This window comes from Aegilops tauschii, chromosome 7, assembly GCF_002575655.3.
Source record: "Aegilops tauschii subsp. strangulata cultivar AL8/78 chromosome 7, Aet v6.0, whole genome shotgun sequence".
NCBI classification, from domain to species: domain Eukaryota; kingdom Viridiplantae; phylum Streptophyta; class Magnoliopsida; order Poales; family Poaceae; genus Aegilops; species Aegilops tauschii.
Window position 1 is genome coordinate 40375236 of NC_053041.3, and position 20361 is coordinate 40395596.

Sequence of the window (20361 nt, forward strand, 5' to 3'; positions counted from 1 at the left end):
TCTCCATGCTGCTACTGGTGACCGACCACCCCTGGCGCCGCAACTGCGTCGTGGTGGATGTGTCTGGCTCTGACCATGAAGAATCCATCCTCGAACTCACATCGACCGGCAATATGCAGGCCACGGGCTCTGACTACGACGAATGCATCGTCAAACTCACATCGACCGGCAACATGCAGGCTACAGGCTCCGACGAGGAAGAGCAGGGCGTGGGAGAAGGCGGCGCCTCGAGTCCTGTGGGCTGGTGCATGTCCACTGGCCTACTCTACCTCGCTGGTGACCGCACCTCCACTTCGAGTGGCTTAGGCGGCCGCCGGGTATGGACACGGTGGCGCCGGACGGGCTCCGCCCAAGATTTAAATTAGGGTTTTACGTTGCACGTAATTGTATGGATTTGAGGTTTCGCAATTGATGTATCCGGTTGTGAAAAAGGAAATTTGATGTCTGCCCGGTCACTGTCCGAAGACGCGTCCTACTATAGATTTGAGGTTTCTATGTTGCACGTAATTGTATGGATTTGATGTATCCTGCTATTGATGCCCTCACTCTCCCTCATCCAAACACTTTTCAAATCCCTCTAGAATCTGTGCCATTGTTCCGGTGAATCGGAAGATTTTCAATTTACTTGAGGTAACCTCTCTCATCCCCATGATTTAGTTTGTTGGAGACATCTCATTTGATGGCATTTTTCACTTTTTTAGTAAACCCTAGTTTTAGAAATTTCTCTCAAATCCAAAGCTAAATTGCAACCACCCACCTGGTGTGCTACGACAGACATGCCGGTATGCTGCAACCGGCCACTGGCGTGCTAGGACAAACGACACCAGAAGCTACAACCAGCCACCGGTTGGAAACCCAATCACATTTGTGCATGACGTCGGTTAGATGTGCAATAACTAAGTCACGTCGGTTAGATGCGTCCTAGACATACCAAAAAATACCCCAGAAAGAAAATTCGTGCCAGCTACCAAGTAAGCAACACGCTAATCAAGGATCGATTAAAGCCTGGATCATCGGTATCTGCGGCTAGTGCGCGTGACTCTCGCTCAAGGAACATGGCGGGCGCAGTTTGCACATGTTGACAATGCAACTTGGCCTGTGAGATCTGCAGTCTACTATACTAATACCAATTAACAAGCTTGTCTTATATAGCCCGGCAACTGGCACGTCTGACTGAGATATATATTATCACTCGATCGGATCGACTGACATAAGCATGCACGTGATCGGACCGGACTTGAATCCACTCGTCTTCTAGTTGAGGAGTGGAGCCAGACAGCAAGCCAGTTCAGAGCTGATCACAGCAAAATGGAGTGGACTTTCCATAGGTTCCCTGCATGCCTAGGGGAACTGGACAGCCGGTACGTGAAGCCGCTGGTGGTGGCACTCGGCCCTTACCACCACGGCGACACCAAGCTCCAGGAGATGGAGAATTTGAAGCGCGTGGCCGCCGACCGTTTCGTGCGCGCGTCCGGCAGCGAGCTCGACCTCGAGGAGATCTTCCAGGCAGTCTCCGCCGTTGCCGGCGTGGCCCGCGGTCTCTACATCGGTGACGAGGTGGCAGGTATGAGCGCTGATGAGTTCGCGAACATGATGCTCTATGACGCTTGTTTCTTGCTACAGTACATACGAGTGATGGATTCCGATCCAAGGGATCCCGCAGATGCCTCCTTGGAGCGTCTATTCGTCTCCAACCGAGTATGCATCGAGAATGACATCATGCTGCTGGAGAACCAGATTCCATGGTCCGTAGTGCAAGCACTCAACAGCCTCGGCCGATCTCCGGCGCCGGTCGACAAGTTCATCTCTACTATGGGAAGCACCTTCAAGATCCGTGGGCATCGGGAGAGCGCTCAACCATTTCGGCCCTACACTAGTGATCGCAACCCGCCACATCTCCTTGCACTCTTCCGGTTGGAAAAAGTCGGGTACACGAGAACCCAAGGAGTGCCTCCATCCTCGTCGATGGCGATCACCGCAAGTGCCACCGAGCTCGCCGAGATGGCCATCAACATCCAGCCCTGCATGACGTCAGACTTCATGGACATGGGCATCTTTATAGGAAAGCTCTTCACCCACCTCTACCTGGCGCCCCTCTGCCTCGACGAAACCAGGGCATGCTGGCTCGTCAACATGGCCGCTCTGGAGGTCTGCACAGCCTCCAACGACAGGGACGACGACATAATGAAGAGGGAGACGGCCGTGTGCTCCTACCTCGCCCTCCTGGCGATGCTCATGAACCGGGAGGAGGACGTGCACGAGCTGCGTAACAAGCAGGTAGTGCAAGCAAAGCTCACCGACAAGGAGACGCTAGACTTCTTCAAGGGCGTTGTGAAGCGCCTCGACGGCGGCCGCCTCTACAGCGGCATCATGGCGGAGATTGACCACTACAAGTGGAAGAGGAGCAGGAGGATCAAGGTCTACAAATTCATCAAAAAGAACAAACGAAGTATCATCGCCGTACTGTCAATCATTGCCGTTCTTATTGGAATCTTCAAGACGCTGCTCTCTCTAAAGACACGCCAGTAGTAAGTCACACGTCATGTTTGTGTTCTGTAATCTTCGATACAATTTTGTGTTCCTAGATTAATTCCTGCCCCTGCTATAATATTAGTAGCTGTAATGTTTTGTCAGTTCTTGAAGCTTCTTACTTTCTTACTTTTGTAGTTATAGTCGGTTGCTTAATTTGTTCTGTTCTGCCGAATATTTAGAAAAATTGTTAGTTTGTACATGATCTGTGCTTGAGGTGTAAAGAGCGTTTGTGACTCTTCAATTTTATAACGGAAATAGGGCCTACAAATAATTATCACTCCATAGCCGTTTTGAGAGAAATTAGTAGCTCATACATGCCTCTAAATAATAATTGCATGTGTAGACTGTTGCAGCTTTTACTGAATGATGATAAGCCATGTCCCCCGGATCGTTAGTCATACCTTCATGGCTGCATCGAATCTCCAGTGCTGTACAAGGGACAGAAGCACACCCGCCACCGGAATATGGCTAGCTCCAGCTGCCGTTCTAGTGCTGTGAGGTAGCGATGTCTTGGGTGTGCTCGTACGTCTGCTCAAGAGTCTTTTCAGGGGTGAGTTTTATGGTCCTTGACGGCAACATTCTGGCGGTGGAAGTGGTTTCAGTTGAAAAATGATTCTCCCCCTGCTACGACCATGCTTCACCGGGCGGCGTGATAGAGCCATAATTATGTTTCCTCTGCAGGTTCGATGCAACTGCTCTTGCGCAATTTAGGTTTGTGTACTCGTACGTGGAAGCGCTCTTTTAGAGATGTTGAGTTTGTGTAGACGGTCAAAAAGCGCCATTGCACACGAAGTAGGAAACTGTTAGCTCGTAAGGGTGTGCGATTTATCCCACACACACAAAATATTATGTGAAGGATGTACTTTGGACCTGCACACTTCAAGGCAAAACATCGTCTGTAGAGCGCTTGTGTTAGTACTGTGTTAAAAAAAATACTTTAGACATGCACTCAGGGCAAAACAATCGTCTGTGATGTATATTTTTTATTTAATAAAAAAGAAGTGGTGCTGCCGCTCTTCAGGAATGATCCTAACGGCTCGACGGCCGGATGGAAATGGCAGCACCCGGAAGCAATGCCTCCACTACGTCTCTTTTTCGGAGTTGCATCTGGTTGTTGCACCGTCGTCGGTGCCGCTAGGTGAGACTGCAAGTGCCACTGGATCCGGCTACCGCACATCTTCCACTGGACCGGGACAAAGGTTGCAGCAGTGTCACATCGGCACATCCATCAGGATGGAGGTTGTTGGATCAAAAAACTACGCCCCCGCATTGCAACGGGGCGTACACAATAAATCTCCTCCTTTTTTCTTTCATCGATTAGTCTTATAAAGATTAACGACACATGCAATCAGCCCGGTGATTTTCGTTGTCATAGCGCTCTTTTTGCCCACTGAGGTTGTGCTCTCTTTCATCCTATCCCTCTCACTATTCACGCCATTCAGCATCCTCGCCGATCTGGGGCACTATGCTAATTGTGGCCACTGTGGTCAAGGATATCATCCAGTCATCTACTTCAAGGGCTCTTGCCTGACACTGTAGGCGTCCATGTCCGAATAAACCAAGTTCCAGTCAGTTCCTCCAAGCCATCAATTGTGTCACCATTGTCTATGTCGGCTTCAACATCTGTAGCTATCTTGGGTGCCCCTAGCATATGATTAGAACTGTAGTATGTAACCGCCCGTTCCCATTTCGAGAGAGAGGCAAAAGTTAGGCGACGGTTTCCTCCTTGTGATCTATGGTGAGTCGACGGCCTCAACCTCCGTTTACTGCTTCGATGGCTAGAGGAGGGGAGTGGGCTCCCGTTCTTTTCCTGGTTATACACAAGGTTTAGGGATAGGTCATCGAGTGGAAGCGCCGTTGGGGTGAGGGTAGCATCGCCTCGAATAGTGTGGCCTCATCTTTTTTCCCTTACAACCCAGATGCTCTCTACTGCGACATCAAGGATCCGATGATCTTCTGTGCTCTTCGTTCGTTCAGAGTGTCAAGCTTTGTGTGCATGTGTGTTTCTGTTGCCTGCAGTGGCAGTGCTTGTAGGGGGTATTTGGTGTTCTTGGTACAAGGATGGAGGTCTGCTGGCACTAGATTCGACTTTCTTCCTTGACATCATTGGTGGTGAGCAGTGGATCCAAATCCCATCCAATGTGCCACATCGTCAACCTCCTGTTCTGCAGACCCGGTCATCGGCTCTTGACGCCTCTATGGCTATGGCGTTGGCCTGGATCATTGGATTGTAAAATATTGCCTCTTCTTCCGTGAATCTCACGACGACGCCGGCGGGTGACTAGATTTTTTCATAGTTGTTTGAAGGCGGCTCTAAGGACGCAAAAAGGACAAAAAAATATGAATGTTGGCCACAAATTGATTAATTGTTGTCACCTAATCTCCAAATTTTAAACAGGACAAGCTCCAACTCCAATACCGTGCTCGGCGATGCGGTACTAAAGTAGACCACAAGCTACTCATATTTTGCTGTTATCATTGTATCTGGTGCCTGTGGAGGCCTAATGGTCTGGGCGGAATGGAACAAAAAAATCGTTACCTTCTGGCGCATACAACACACCAACAGAGAGAAATCGCTAACATGCAGCTCAGACAACACACACGTAGAGAAACCGCTAAGTTTAGAACCACATTCGCTATTATGAGAATAGGACACATAAATAAGTTTATAAAACACGGCTGGTTTGGATCAAACTTGACAGTGCAAAAAAACGTGATGGACCAAAAAAATTGAAGAAATGCACTTTGCTTTATTATTAGATATAGATATAGATTATGGATGTACCATTTCTTGGCTAATTTAATTGTTGTTGATTCTCCCTTTATCCACAAAAGCATTGACGATTCTGAATTTGTTTAGCATTAGAGCTTAAGATATTGAAATTAAGTAACAATATTAATTTATAGAACTTGTTGGTTCCCTAGTATTTGCTGAATTTCGCGGCCTTCTAGAATTACACCAAATTCCATTGTTTTTCATAATATATCTTATTGTTTTTCATTTTTAAATTTCTGAATACTTTGTAGTTTTACAAGAACGTAGTTATGAATTTCCTATTTTTTACATTTTAATGTTCTTAATTAATTTTTTTACTAGTTCTGGCAGCTAGGCTGCCATGTTTGTGAAATAGCTGCCCCATCATCGTCAGCATCATCCTCAAAGTTGATTTCAATATAGAGCAACCAAAACATATACAAGGCATCAGACCATCAGTAAATCAAACAACTGTGTAATTACCAGCTCAGTCGTTCTCTGCCTGTGTACATGATAAGTCTCTTGGTCGATTGGTCGATAAGCAACCAAACCTCAAAGAGCAGCAGACGGGGAAGTGAAAAAGGAAAGAAAAAGGCTCCCGGGAGACAGCCGGCGACCTACTCAATAGGATACTATGTACTCGAAGCAGTTGAGGCCGTCGAACTCGGGCGCGAACCGGGCTGGCCTGGCCTCCCGCTTCCTCTCCGGCCGTGGGCTCCGCTCGACCTTGTCCTCCTGTTGCTTCTTCTCCGTCGCCTGCTTCCCTCCACGGCTCCGCCAGGACAGCCGCGAGGCATACCCAGCCCCAGCGATATCTGCCGGCGACGAGCTGAGGATGGAGAAAGCCAGGATCTTGTCCATGATCGATCAGCCGAGCTGCCGGCCGGCCTCAACAGAGTTTCCTGGCAAACTTTTGTTTGCGCTGTGTAGTAAACGACTCTTGTTTCGGCTGTTGCTCTGTTCCTCTATCTTAACTTTGTCTCTGAACTCTGGTTTGGATGTCCTTTCCCACACTCACCGACTGGTGATATATATACTCGTACGGGGGATAGGTAGGGGGAGGCAGGCAAAAGGGGGTCGTTGAAGGAGCGTGACGCGGCAGGATGGAAAGTCCACGGACGCAGACGGGGGATGCCGACCCTGACCGGCGCACGGCAGGAAGCAAAGAACGACATGCGAGAGTTTGACCGGACCCATTGTTTACGGAGTGGGATAGGTGGCGTGATGCGACCCGGCCGGCACCACACCGTCCTGCAAGCGCCGCGGTGCCCGGGATGGGTCGCGATCGTTCCAACAAAAGAAAATGAGCAGGTGCGTGCTACGTCGGCGATGAGTAGTGTTTAGGATTTGTTTATGGTGGAAGGATATGAACTGGCTGGGTGAGGCGACACTTGGAACTCAGCTGGGGAGCAGGTGCCCTGTCCGGGATGGTTGGGTGGCGTAGCGTCGGCTGCTCGGGAGTTCGGCGTGACACACGCCGGTGTTGTATAAGGCCAACTCCACCGCCCGATCTCAAACGGACGTCTGTTCTGCTTGGATTCTGCCCATTTGTGTAGAGCAATAGGTTTGTGTCCGGGCCGTTTCTCGGATGCGGTGGCCGTGCGCTCGACGCGCGGACGCATCCCGGCCGCATCCTGTCCACGTACATTTTTCTTTGCAAGCCTTTAATTTTTTTTCATCATTCACTTTTGGTACATGAAAATACATCACAAATTTTGATTAGAAAAGCAAGACCAAAGAAAACAAGAACGAAAGAATACATTTTAAAGATATCCAACTTCCATAACTGCTCCTGTAAGTTGGATTAGTGCCTTCTCGATGCATTCATTGTTTATCTGCGGAGGAGGCTCGATCTTACGTGCTTCTTTTTTTTTTCGAGTCTAAAGAAGTAGAGGTTGCTTCATCGCATCTAGTCTCGTGTCTAGCCTCTAATCTAGCAACAAGTGCACTAGTCTCATCTCTAGCCTCTATCGTAGCTAAAAGTGCACGAACATCTACTAAATTGCGCTTTATCAATATATCGATGTACTCTTCTTCCCAATACCAAAACTTGCATCCATGGTACACAATAAAATTTTAACTTAGCACAACTAGTCAAATCTAAGAGCACAAACCGAAGCTAAAAAGTACACATACCCCATCGTTTAAGCACTTGATGAACACCCATCCGAGATGTTCCGACATTGTAGACATGCGGCGCACGACCTTCTTTGGGCAGTGGCCGCACTTAATGAGTCGCAACGGTGCACCGACGAGCTTTTGGGCTAGCACCGGGCCCGGCCGACCGCCCTGCCGGCGGACCACCGACAGTGTAGATCCGAGCGGCTAGAGTTGGAGCCACTGCCTACATGCGGCCTTGCGGCCCTGCCAGGGCCATCCGGCCCGGTGCCCGACCAGTCCATGGCGTGGCGCGGCCTCCCACAGCCTGGCGAGCTCAAGACCGACCGGATCCGCCCCAAATCCTGCCGGCGGGTGCGCGGATCAGGTGGCCGTGGTTGGGTAGCTCGGGGGCGCCGAGGGGAAAGGGCTGGGCGAGCGCGCGTCCGAGCTGCACAGCTGCAATGGCAGTGGCGGCGAGGAAAAGTGGGGAAGAGTGGAGGGTGTGCGGCCGGAGGAAGGGAGGGGGCGGGATAGAAAAAGGCGTCCCTGTGCCACCGACGGACGGGTCAGGGAAGGACACGCGTAGATGCCCCGCCCGTCCGCGTGTTGTCTGTTTCATCAAAAAACGGCGCAAACTTGAGTCAGGAATAGGTCGAAAGCGGACAGAAAACGAACAAAAGTCCGTTTGCTGGCGCGCGCTGGACCATCTGGTTCGTCTATTTTATTCCAAACGGACAGGATGGGGTCCGGCCGGCCGTGATGGTCAACTATCCGTTTCCGTAGTACGACTTCTATATTCCTCAAAACAAATAGGTCACTGTCGCTCACGAGGGCACTGAAGATCGGAGGCGTGTATCGGCAGAGGCACGTGGTCAGACGGTCGAACAGGGCAGATCTGAGGACACGTCGTGTTACCGTTGGCCGTCGAACCATCGAAGCCGAACCATGCAGAGCCAGGTGCCGTTGCCGCTGTTGACCTGGCCGGCGGCTCCTCTGCTCAAGTCTACCGGCGTGCAGTACACCTGGCATGTACCGTCGTTCTTATCCACAGGACTGCAGCATTTTGCTCCGTGTCTTGCACGTCACATATAAATTATACTGGATATCCATTTGTTGGTTAATTTAAATCTTGTTGCCTCCACTTTTGATCCACACTTTTTTTAACACAACAGACGTAGACAGTCATACATACACACATAAAATCGCTCAAGACTGAGCCCGCACATCATCTTCAGATTGACGAATTCGTCATATACATCTTCATAGTCGACGAGAATATCTTCTCCAAGTGAATGCACAGCGCCGAAAGGCCTAAAATAAATTCTGAAAAATACGAGCCCTAATGTCAAGTCTAGTATTTGAACTCTGATGGGTGAGGGATACCACTGTTCTCCTAACCATCCAATCATAGGTTGGTTCGCTTTTGGTCCAGACATTGACGCTGTATTCACTTGTTAAGCACTAGAGCGTATCACGTATGTTGTTTCGCTTCCAAATTGATTTTGTATAATGAACAAATAATGGTCTTACTTTGATTATTGTCGATAACAAGAAGAAGAAAAATATTCTGGGTCCTGCAGCAAGTAACTTCTCTCTAATATGAAATTGGCTCGTCCTTTGATTATAAATGGTAAAGCTAGAAGGAAAAAAAAAGGCAATGCTATTTCTCTACAAACTCAACTAGTGCTATGAAAAAGTGGAAAATGGATTAAAATATTCAAAAATACAAATCAAACATGGAAATGTATTTTTAATCAAACAGTACACAAAAAAATATTTTAAAAAGATTTACAACCAAATGAAAATAACAAGTAAAATTGAAAGAATATTTATTGGAAAGCATTGGAATTAGAAGAAATAAACTTTATCAAATTTCTTTGTTCTCTAACGTGTGATGAATTTTGCAGCCTTCTAGATTTTTAACAACCATTGTTTTTCATAATATTTTTTGTTTTATAAATTCCTAAAATATTGAATAGTTTTACAAGAACATAGTATGCAGGGTTTTGCTAAAATTATTATTTTTGTTTTTTGTTTTTTTGTCTATTTCTTCGGCAAGCTGGGCTGCCACGTTGGCGAAATAGCTACCTCCGTGATCATCAAAATTGCTTTCGGTAGAGCAAGGAGCAATCTCGATAGTTATAAATTTAAGGTACCAAAAAACTCAAGACTGCAGGTGAGAGACCAAACTTACGCTTGGCTGGCAAAGCCATTAAGAAACAAACTTAGTGCATGCACTGATGATGTTGACCTTAACTCATTTTCCAAGACAACCAGGGCCATCAGGTGACTGTCAATCTCATCGGCCATTCAATAGTTGTCCAGCTATTACCAAGGAGTCTACATTAGTGTAAGTATAATAAAGTAACGTACCGCATTAGTGTAAGTATAATAAAGTAACGTACGCTGACTATAAGAGATGCCACATCAGATTTATATCTAGTTGGAGGAGAGTGGAGAGGAGACAGAAGTGAAGTGGGCTACAAACTTACAGCCGGTTGCAGCACGAGCTCAAACACCGTTTGTGAGAGAACGGGTTGGGCCATATATTAATGATATAGCACACTAGTGTGACTAACTATTATATGAGTGGGCTATTAGAGCATCTCCAGCCGTTCTGCCCCCCAGGGCGCCGAAAAAGAGCGCCCTGGGGGCGAATCGGCGTTAGATTGGCCCCTGGGGGCGACCTAGCTCCCAGCCATGCCCCCAGGCGCCGCCCCCAGCCGCGGCAACACTAGTAGAAAAAGGGGCTTTCGTTCGGGCCTGGCCAGCCCATTAGCCCCGGTTTTTATATGAACCGGGACCAATGGGTGCATTCGTCCCGGTTTGTGAGCCCAGGTGGTCGGCCGGGGCCTCGTGGGCTTTGGTCCCGGTTCGTCTGGAACCTTTTGTCCCGGTTCTAGGCACGAACCGGGACCAATGGGCCTCGCTCCTGGCCCACAACCATTGGTCCTGGTTCCAGCCACGAACCGGGACAAATGAGTTGCCTATATATATAGCCCATCGCCGACGAGCAGAGCACTCCACACTGCTCTGTTTTTTGCTGGCCGGCGAGGGGAGGGCATTTGGGTGCTCTAGCTCACCTCCTATGCACATGAGTTGTTCGATGAAATGTCTGAGACACACTAGTTAATATTTCTTCTCTTGAAACTCGACCTCCGAGCTCCATTTTCCCCGAGATTTTTCTAGGTTTAGCGGTCCGTCACATCCCGTCCCCGTCTTCACGCCGTCGATCGCCCGGCCCGATCTCGTCGCCGGCACCACCGTGGTGAGCCTCTTGCTCTTATCTTCTTTCTGAAAGAAAGAAAAATCTTACTTCAGATAGATACTTGTCTAATTTTCTTACTTTTATTATTCCTTGTTATTATATAGTGCGATGGTTCTGGTATCCGCCCCCGTCGGCCCTCGTCCTGTCTATGATTCGGATGTGGTATATATTATCTTTTTATAACTATTTGGTTCAGTTATTGTTTATGACAATTATGCCGACCAACGTGACATAGATTTTATTTATGTATGAGGTGGTTGAACCTGAAATTCCAACCGACCCTATTGTCGAGAGGTTAAATTTAGTTGAAGAAGAAAACAACTACTTGAAGGAAAAAATTAAAAAAATTATGGAGGAGAAGATGATATTGGAGTTGCATGTTGCGGATGTCGTCAATGATCACAAGATCAAGATGGATGCAATGCGGTTGAAGATTAGAAAATATGCCATTCATACCGAGGCTTGCTATCATTATGCCATTGGATCAATTGTTACCTTAGTTGTGATTATGATCGCAGTTGTTGTTGCATTGAAAGGTTTTACATAGTTTCAATGTATGGTTTAACTAGATGCTCTGGAGATCTATATGTTGTTCAATTTGAACTATGTATGTACTTTGGTTTTAATGTGATGATGAACTACTATTAATTTGGTCACTTATCTATCCATGTTCATTTGTAGTGCTTTTCAATTTCAGGGTCTTATAGCCGAAAAAAATCAGTAAATGCACGAAAAATATCAAATGAAGTCAGAAAGGGTTGAAAATTGATGATGTGGCTTTGAATGGTGCATTTTGAGCACAGAAAAACTATGGAGTTTAAATAAGTTCAAAAAAATAAAATCCCTTTGTAACAGACGAGTTTCCGTATGAAACCCTGATACTTCGAAAGAGATTGTCCGTTTTGTACACGAAGTGCATCCAGTTTTTGCCGTAAGCCTCTCTACTTTCTTGCATATGCTATGTGGGTGAAATGACGATACGATGCCAACTTTCAACCTTTTTCAGAGTTCATTTGCAGTGCTTTTCAATTTCAGGGTCTTATAGCTGAAAAAAATCAGTAAATGCACGAAAAATATCAAAAGAAGTCAGAAAGGGTTGAAAATTGATGATGTGGCTTTGAATAGTGCATTTTGAACACAGAAAAACTATGGAGTTCAAATAAGTTCAAAAAAATGAATTCCCTTTGTAACAGATGAGTTTCCGTATGAAACCCTGATACTTCGAACGAGATTGTCAGTTTTGTACACGAAGTGCATCCAGTTTTTGCCGTAAGCCTCTCTACTTTCTTGCACATGCTATGTGGGTGAAATGACGATACGATGCCAACTTTCAACCTTTTCAGAGTTCATTTGTAGTGCTTTTCAATTTCAGGGTCTTATAGCTGAAAAAAAATCAGTAAATGCACGAAAAATATCAAATGAAGTCAGAAAGGGATGAAAATTGATGATGTGGCTTTGAATGTTGCATTTTGAACACAGAAAAACTATGGAGTTCAAATAAGTTCAAAAAAATGAAATCCCTTTGTAACAGACGAGCTTCCATATGAAACCCTGATACTTTGAAAGAGATTGTCCGTTTTATACACGAAGTGCATCCAGTTTTTGCCGTAAGCCTCTTTACTTTCTTGCACATGCTATGTGGGTGAAATGATGATACCATGCCAACTTTCAACCTTTTCAGAGTTCATTTGTAGTGCTTTTCAATTTCAATAAAATAAATTTGGTCACTTATCTATCTAGAGTTCATTTGTAGCAAAAAGAATTATCATAAAATAAAATAAATAAGTAATTAGAAACAAAATAATATAAACTATAATAAAAATATATAAGTAGAAACAAAATAAAATAAAATAAAATAAACTTTAATAACATAAATGAAATTTATGAAACTAAAATTAGCAAAGTATTTTCTGTTCAAAACATTATAAGCAACCTCTACTAAAATTATATAAAATTCATGCAACTAAAATTATCAAAGTAAAAATGCCATCACATTGTTAATAAAAATGCCATGTGCTTAGTAATAAAACTGCCATGGCATTAAAAATAAAAATGTAATCGTCCCGATGATGAAAATTCCATCCTCTGAATAATATAAAGTGCCATCCTCTTGAAAAAATGCCATGTAAATAATAATAAAAATGTCATGCAATAAATAATAAAACTACCGTGCTCTTAAAAATAAAAATTGCATGTAATCCTCCCTACAAACAAGTTGGGAACCCTAGCGTGGTTCCATCGTTGCGTCGCGATTCGTTCCAGATGATCGAGGGACCGTTAATGCGTTTGCTGGATAATATCTCTCAATCCATGGCAAGCGATCCAGTTTTGTAATTTCCCCATAATTTCTTTTTCGGATAGCTTGAAATGATTTAATTTTGTTTCAATTGAGCATGACCCAATTTATTTTTGACACGACATAGCTATTGAGTTGTAGAATTGTCGAGTGGTATCCAAGATATCGGTTGTTCCACAGATCTGTGCGTCCCAGCGATGATAAAATTGGCTAGAGTTTGGCTCGACTACCTATTGCATATTTAGTACATTTTCTGTGGATTGGACATTCCTCCTGAATTATGCAGCAAGCAATACGAACGAGAAGAGTTCGCCCGATCCATCGACCAATGCTTCCATCCCTCCTGATGTCTCATATTCCGATGTGTACCCTTTAAGTATGTTTATGGATCTTTTCTCACCATTTCTTTAGTTTGCATATAGAATGGATGGCCATATCAACAACATTGAGTGGAGCAATGGAGCTTGGTATCTAGCGTGGTGATGGAGATATATAGTGTAGTATATAAGGTGAAATTAATCTTTTTTTGCTCAATGAAAGTTGGTGGAATATGTATTGTATTCAAAACTGAATATCATAGGGTTTTTTTGCGAAAGAACTGAATATCATAGGTTGGTTCTGCAGCCGTACAAGGCCTTAGTTGTTGTGCTTGTAATAAAAACTATTGAATATAATACTTTAGGATTATTGTTAGAGGACATGAGGCTAAGCATTAGAACACCTAATTTACATATGACAGAAGGGGATTTGGGATTTCCTGCTGTTATTGAGGGAAGCCTTATTTCTACTCGATGCACTCCTTCTGTAGCCCATGGCTACAACTTGCATTCCCCAGCAACATAGAGTCCACTACAGGTATGTGTATTAATAAGAATTCTTTTGTTCTTATATTTTTTGAGAAGGATATTTCACATAAAGCTACAAACATTGAGGTTTCTCAGCGTCATGAGGTAGCAATGTCTCCCAAGCATGGAGTATTCCTGCTGCATCTGCCCCAATCCTGCCAAATTTGCAGAGACCCCCAATAAGTTCAATGGAATAGTGTACAAATAGATAGTGAAATCTCGGAAATTAGTGAAGTCGCACACATACATGCAAATGAATGTCGGTCTTGTGCTAATAAGCAATTCACCTCTAGTTATTTGAACATCCAGATGAAATTAGTCTCAAGTCTGAACTCAAGTACAAATCAGGCAATGAGTTGCTGAAGTTGTACTATACGTAATTATTGGAATATCTGGTCCGAGTAAAATATAGCTATTTTTCAATGCTTAATTTCCTGCGCCTAACACAATAATGCAGAGAGATGTCGCCACGTTTTTCCAATATAGAATTAGCTACAAAATCAGCATGAAGGAAATGATGAATTACAATCAAACGCACACAATAACACAAGGTTCTAACATGTAACAACATACCTGAAGACCGGAGTTCTATTCTCCAGAGTCGACGGATCTTGCAAGTAGGCGCCAGATCGGGTGGGGAAGGTGGCGAGGTGGAGAATGGCGGGGTGGGGATGGGGCGAGTTTGCCCGCCGGACGTCGGAGCCCAGTTCGCCCGGCATCACAGGTCCCCCGCTGGAGGACCAACACCCTACTTTGTTCGCGTTCCTTCTTTTCCAAATTGAGAACAGCCGCACGGCTTAGAGGTAGGTGACGGGGAAATACTACTAATTCTGTATGCATTTGGGGTGTTGTTTGCAAATTTCTAAGGGCGGAGCGCTCGGGTTGCATCCTGTGCCTAAATTATGTATCTAACGGCTGTGGTTCACCGAGAGTAGCCAGAGCACACAATTAATGGGAGCACATGATATTTTCCCTAGGTGCGCAGCCCTCTTCAACAGTGGATCCAGCACCCGGGGACACCGTTGAGGCGTTGAGCATCCCGACAGACTTCGATATGGAGAAGATGGCCTCTATCCAGCCATGCAATCTCTCCAGGAAACCACAGACCTCCATGATCGCGCGCACGCGCTCCCAATCAATTGAGTCGAATGCGTTCGCCATAACGCCTGCGGTTGAGCTCCTGTTGGTATTGCTGGTGCCACAAACTCTGTCTACGACCTCTCCAGGGCAACAAACATTGGCGTTGGTTGACAAGGACGCTAACGTGTCCGTTCTTACACTTTGTTTGCCACTCAGAGCCAATCAACTAGTGTAGTTATCCCTTTTCTTTGCATAGTACTGTACTATTGTACTAATAAAGTAGTATCAAGGTTTTTGTGGGTCCTGGTGAATAATGGTTTCGATTCCCAACGTAAACAACACCATCTTACAAGCATCAGTAAATCAAACCAGTGCGTAACTATCAGCTCATTCATTCTCTCGCTGTGTACATGCCAAGTCTCTTCGTCAGTAGGCAACAAATCTCACAGGGCAACAGATGTGTAGGGTTTTTTTTTTTCGAAACAGAGCAGGTGTGTAAGTGAAAAAGAAGAAAACTTCCAGGAGACAGCCGGCGACCCAGTCAAGAGGATATTATGTACTCGAAGCAGTTGAGCCCGTCGAACTCCGGCGCAAACCGTGCCGGGCTGGCCTCCCGCTTCCTCTCCGGCCGTGGGCTCCGCTCGACCTTGTCCTCCTGGTGCTTCTTCTCCGTCGCCTGCTTCCCTCCGCCGCTCCGCCAGGACAGACGCATGGCGTACCCGGCCCCAGCAATCTCTGCCGGCGACGAGCTGAGGATGGAGAAAGCAAAGATCCTGTCCATGATCGAGTAGCCGAGCTGCCGGCCTCTAACAGAGTTTCCTGGCAAAGTTGGTCTGCGCTGTGTAGCAAACAACTGTTCTTTCGGCTGTTGCTATGTTCCTCTGTCTTGCTTTGTCTCTGAACTCTGGTTTGGATGTGCTTTCCAGCACAAGCCGACTGATGTATATACACGTACGGGCCAGCGGGGTGGTTGAAGGAGCGGGGACGCCGACTCTGACCGGCGCACGGCAGGAAGCAAGAACGACATGAGAGAGTTCGACGGGATCCGTTGTTTACGGAGTGGGAGAGGTGGCGTGAGGCGACCCGGCAAGACACCGCCCCTACAAGCGCCGTGCTGCCCGGGATGGGTCACGATCGCTCCAACAAAACAAATTAGCAGGTGAGCTGTGACCTGTTTATGGTGGTAGGATATGGACGGGCTGGGAGAGGCGACACTTGGAACTCAGCTGGTGCCCTGTCCGGGATGGATGTGTGTCGTTGCTTCGGCTGTTCGGCAGCTCGGCGTGACGCCGCCCGTTGTTGTATTGAGGCGGTATTCGTCGTTGGCCATCAAGCCGTCGGCGGCGTGTATCCGCAGAGGCACATGGTCAGAGGGTCAAACCGGGCAGATCGGAGGAATGGCCAAGCGGTGTACCTGTCGTCGAACCATCTAAGGTAAACCGTGCAGAGCAAGGTCGCCGTTGCCGCTGTTGACCTGGCGTTGCCTTGCCCGGATGGGTCTCCTGTCGGCCATGCTGTTCGGCGATGCGCTGCCGTCTGCGTGTGGGCCATCGATCCGGCAGTGCGGGACATCGCGCACGCTTGAAAGATTTTGCCTAGTGCAATAGTCGGCAGGACTGCAGCGCAGCAGATATCAGGTGGCTGTGCGTGTACTGTTTTAGGGCCTGAACCTAATTCATAGGCACCATGTGTCAACCTCTTTGAGTACACAGCCTTCGAGGAGCTCGTTAGCAAGGTTATAACATCCAGGCATGGTGATGTCGTGTTGGAAGAATCAAGCTAGCTAGCAAGGATAACCGCGACGCTGTTTTGTAAGAGGAACAGAGGGGAGCGAATTAGTCGTATAGTTGATGTATTGTTTGAGCGCTATGGGCATTAGTCGTCAACCCGTGCACTTGCACAGACTAGTATTAGTTAAAATTCAGTATAATAATCATGCTATGCTAAGTACTAATCAAATAGTCAGACTTCTTGACGTGGTTTAAGAAAAAAAATCTTAATAGGCACGAACTATGTGATTAGAAAGAAAAGTAAAGCGTACCTACCATCATATAATTAATCAGGACCGCGTTTTTTCCAGTAGCAAGGAGTTTGCCCTATATTTGCAACTAAGAAGCAAACTACAACAATGTTGTTACAGTCACTGTCATGTGGATCCCGTCCCCATGTGTCATTGTTGTAACAACATCAAATATAACGTGTATAATATGAATGTCAAGATCTTTGAGGACAAAACGTCTGTGATAAAGTGGAAGCGAGTAATTAAATATGATCTCTCCCATGCAAAGTCAAGAAGAAACACCTGAATCAATTCCAAGCAATTATGTATCTAGACTTTTGGGTCGTGTCGCTTTGGCTATGCACTGGTCATGCTTTCTTTTCCGCTGTATCATCTTCTTTCTTAATGAATACACATGTAGCTCCCCTGAATGGTCCAAAAAAATTATATATCCGCCAAAATTTAAACAGAACAACGCACTAATCTACAAAAAACGGAGATAAGAGCATGCAAATAAGAGAGATCAGGGCATGCGAACCCTAACTATTAGGGTACACTGAGGGAACACGAACAATGATCTGTGGTGAAGAATAAACGGAAGACAATTGATAAGGAAACAAAGTGGCCGGTAGATGTACAATAAATTTTTCCAATGGGCTGGAGCCAAGGGACCACATAGCTGAGTTAATCTCATTCTTTTCTTTTCTTGCACGTACTGAGTTTTTTTAAGTTGGCGCACGTACTTGAGCCAATCTCATCCTTTTCCTTTGTTGCATCTCTGTGATTTATTTGACATTCATATCAGTGTGCAACTGCTAACCGTGGACGTTTGACATTATCAAAAAAACATGGACGTTTGACGCCATGACTGCTCGACTCTCCAGTCTTGTCGGATATCCTTGTGAGGTCTCGTGCAACACGCCGGCGTGCATGGTACTCTCAAACAGCGGGCCTGAGGTTTGAGAACCTGCACGTGTAGAATGACGGGTCGTGGTGGCGACGATCCTACTACCTGAGCTACGTCTTTGAGATCGACACTGGGTCATGGTGGCAGCTGCGGCGTGCCCCTGGTAACATGTAATGTGGTGAGGCCACCAAGGCATCACGATTCGACATAAGTTAACGTAGCCGTTCGACCGAAATCACCATTGATGGAGTTCATCTGGAATCATCATTGATGGAGTTCATCCATGTATTAGCCGAAACGAAAAAACTACTGGATCCCATCTCGGAAAGTGATATTGATGGATTAGGTATGGTACTGATAGAGGGGCATCCATGAAATTTGCGAGCGGAGAGATAAGAGAGATCAGGGCATGCGAACCCTAGATATTAGGGTACACTGAGGGAACACGAACAATGATCTGTGGTGAAGAATCAAGGGAAGACAATTGATAAGGAAACAAAGTGCCAGGTAGATGTACAATAAATTTTTCCAATGGGCTGGAGCCAGGGGACCACATAGCTGAGTTAATTTCATTCTTCTCTTGTCTTGCACGTACGTTAGTTTTTTTAAGTTAGTGCATATACCTGAGCCAATGTCATCCTTTTCCTGTTTTGCATGTCCGTGGTTTTTTTAAAGTTGGTTCACGTACGTGAGTCAGTCTCCGGTACGTGGTCAGCCTCCTCCTTTCCACCATTCCACCTTTTTCACATGTTCCACATACGTGAGCTATTTTTTATTTACTTTTTGCATCGCAACATACCTGACCTAATCTACTCCTTTTCATGTCTTCCTCGTACATGAGCTAATCTCATACGTCTATTTTTTTACTGATCCAAAACAAATTCAGAAGATCTACAGCGTTATTATCTGGTCCCACCGCAAATCTACTCCTTTTCAAATTTTCAAAATTCACAGGTCTCATTTTTTTACTGGCCAAAAAAAAAATTTCAGATGATCTACACCGTTATAATCTGGTCCCACCAGATAAATGGCTCCTAATTTCTAATTAATGCGGGAATTTTTAGGGAGTCTCAAATTATTAGAAGTATAGATAGATAGATATAGATAGATAGATAGATATAGATATATATAGTGAGTACATGACTGTTTGGACTACAAGGCAAGATAAAATAAATCATACACAATCCTATATGTCCTAAACAAGCACGATACTCAACACGTTTTCTCCTCCAACTGCAACCTGATGCCTCATAAGCACTGGGTGTGGATCCACATCTAGCCGTGCCACTGATGTTCCAACATCAACCTTTAATGCGGCTTGCCCGCCTCCACCAACAATGCAGCACAAGAACTTCGAGGAGCAGCACAACGCTATTGCTCCCCGTCCTACGTTTGGTCCATGCTTTAACCGTGGACAGTCTAGTAACCACACCAAACAAAGTTTCTCCTGGTGTCTCTAATTTCTACATGCTTGCCATCCATTCGCTGCTCCTCTGGTTCACTTCTCTTCTTTGTTTATGTGGTTTCTACTATTTATCTTATGACATTCAAACAGAACCACTAGTAAATATGAAACTGCGGATGAACTATTTGGCCCTGCTATAGGCTCACGTGGACATAGGCTCACATATATAAGGAAAGCATTATAGTACATACACAAGTAAAGGTTGGTGGAGTATTTATTTGTTTATTTATTTTTCTATTTTTATGGAAATTCATTCATTTATTGAATACATGTGCGCTTTTCTAGCAAACAATCATGCATATGTTCATGCATTGATTGAATCTTTGAACCCTATCATACATTGAGTTTTTTTTAATCATGTGTGGCCATATATACAATATTTTAAAGCTGTCCCATATTAATAGATAATAAACTCTGTTTAAAAAATAAAAAATGGTTAACTTGCTTGTACTTCAATAAAAAAGGGTGTATTCATGTCCATAGAGCGATACGCTAAAAAAAGATAAATGTGTTCATCCAAGTGATTTCAAGCCCTCACAAACAAAGACCAAAAGGACAACGCATTACACTATTGCTAGCATTCGTTGACTGGCGGGTGGATCCACTGAGAGGGGTGAGTTTCGGCACGTGTAGCTTCGCCGCCACTGTCATCAAGGTTCGGTCGGGGATGGTCCAGTTGTTGTAGTTGGCGGGACTGTAGTGGGAGGGTGATGCAGTGGACTATATATAGCACTGGGGTGAGTGTCACGGCTTGAAGCCCCGTCGTGCTAGTGAAACCCTTCGCACTACCGCCGGCAACCAGCCGATTGTTCCTCTCTTTTTTTGCACCGGTCAGCTGCTTTTCTGATAACATGTGGCGGTGCCATGAATGATGAAAATGGCCGAGGGGAGTGTCCTTATAGTTTCCTTTCATTTGTATTGAAGCGTATGCACTCGTCCATTAGTACTGCAACTAAAAATCACGGAGAGCACATATACGGACGTGTCACCAGTCTACCTGATTCAAGTAATCACTTGTGCTACCTCCATCTGGATTTATTAGTCCCCATCGTATTTTGAGTCAATATTTCACCATATATTTAACAAAAAAATGTTAATGTGTGTACCCACAAAT

At 45.5% G+C, this 20361-nt stretch overlaps 2 protein-coding genes across 2 annotated transcripts; one reads left to right on the forward strand and one right to left on the reverse strand.

Annotated features, from left to right (window-relative positions):
- The first annotated feature begins 1308 nt into the window (after window positions 1–1308).
- LOC109760537 (UPF0481 protein At3g47200-like) lies at window positions 1309–2529 on the forward strand. Its single transcript, XM_020319347.1, has one exon. The coding sequence runs from the start codon at window positions 1309–1311 to the stop codon at window positions 2527–2529; it is 1221 nt and encodes a 406-aa protein (XP_020174936.1).
- A 3217-nt stretch (window positions 2530–5746) lies between these two features.
- On the reverse strand, window positions 5747–6277 carry LOC120967837 (uncharacterized). The gene has a single exon (XM_040394087.3). It carries the CDS (start codon window positions 6146–6148, stop codon window positions 5909–5911), a length of 240 nt encoding a protein of 79 aa, XP_040250021.1. The 5' UTR covers window positions 6149–6277; the 3' UTR covers window positions 5747–5908.
- Window positions 6278–20361: the final 14084 nt, after the last annotated feature.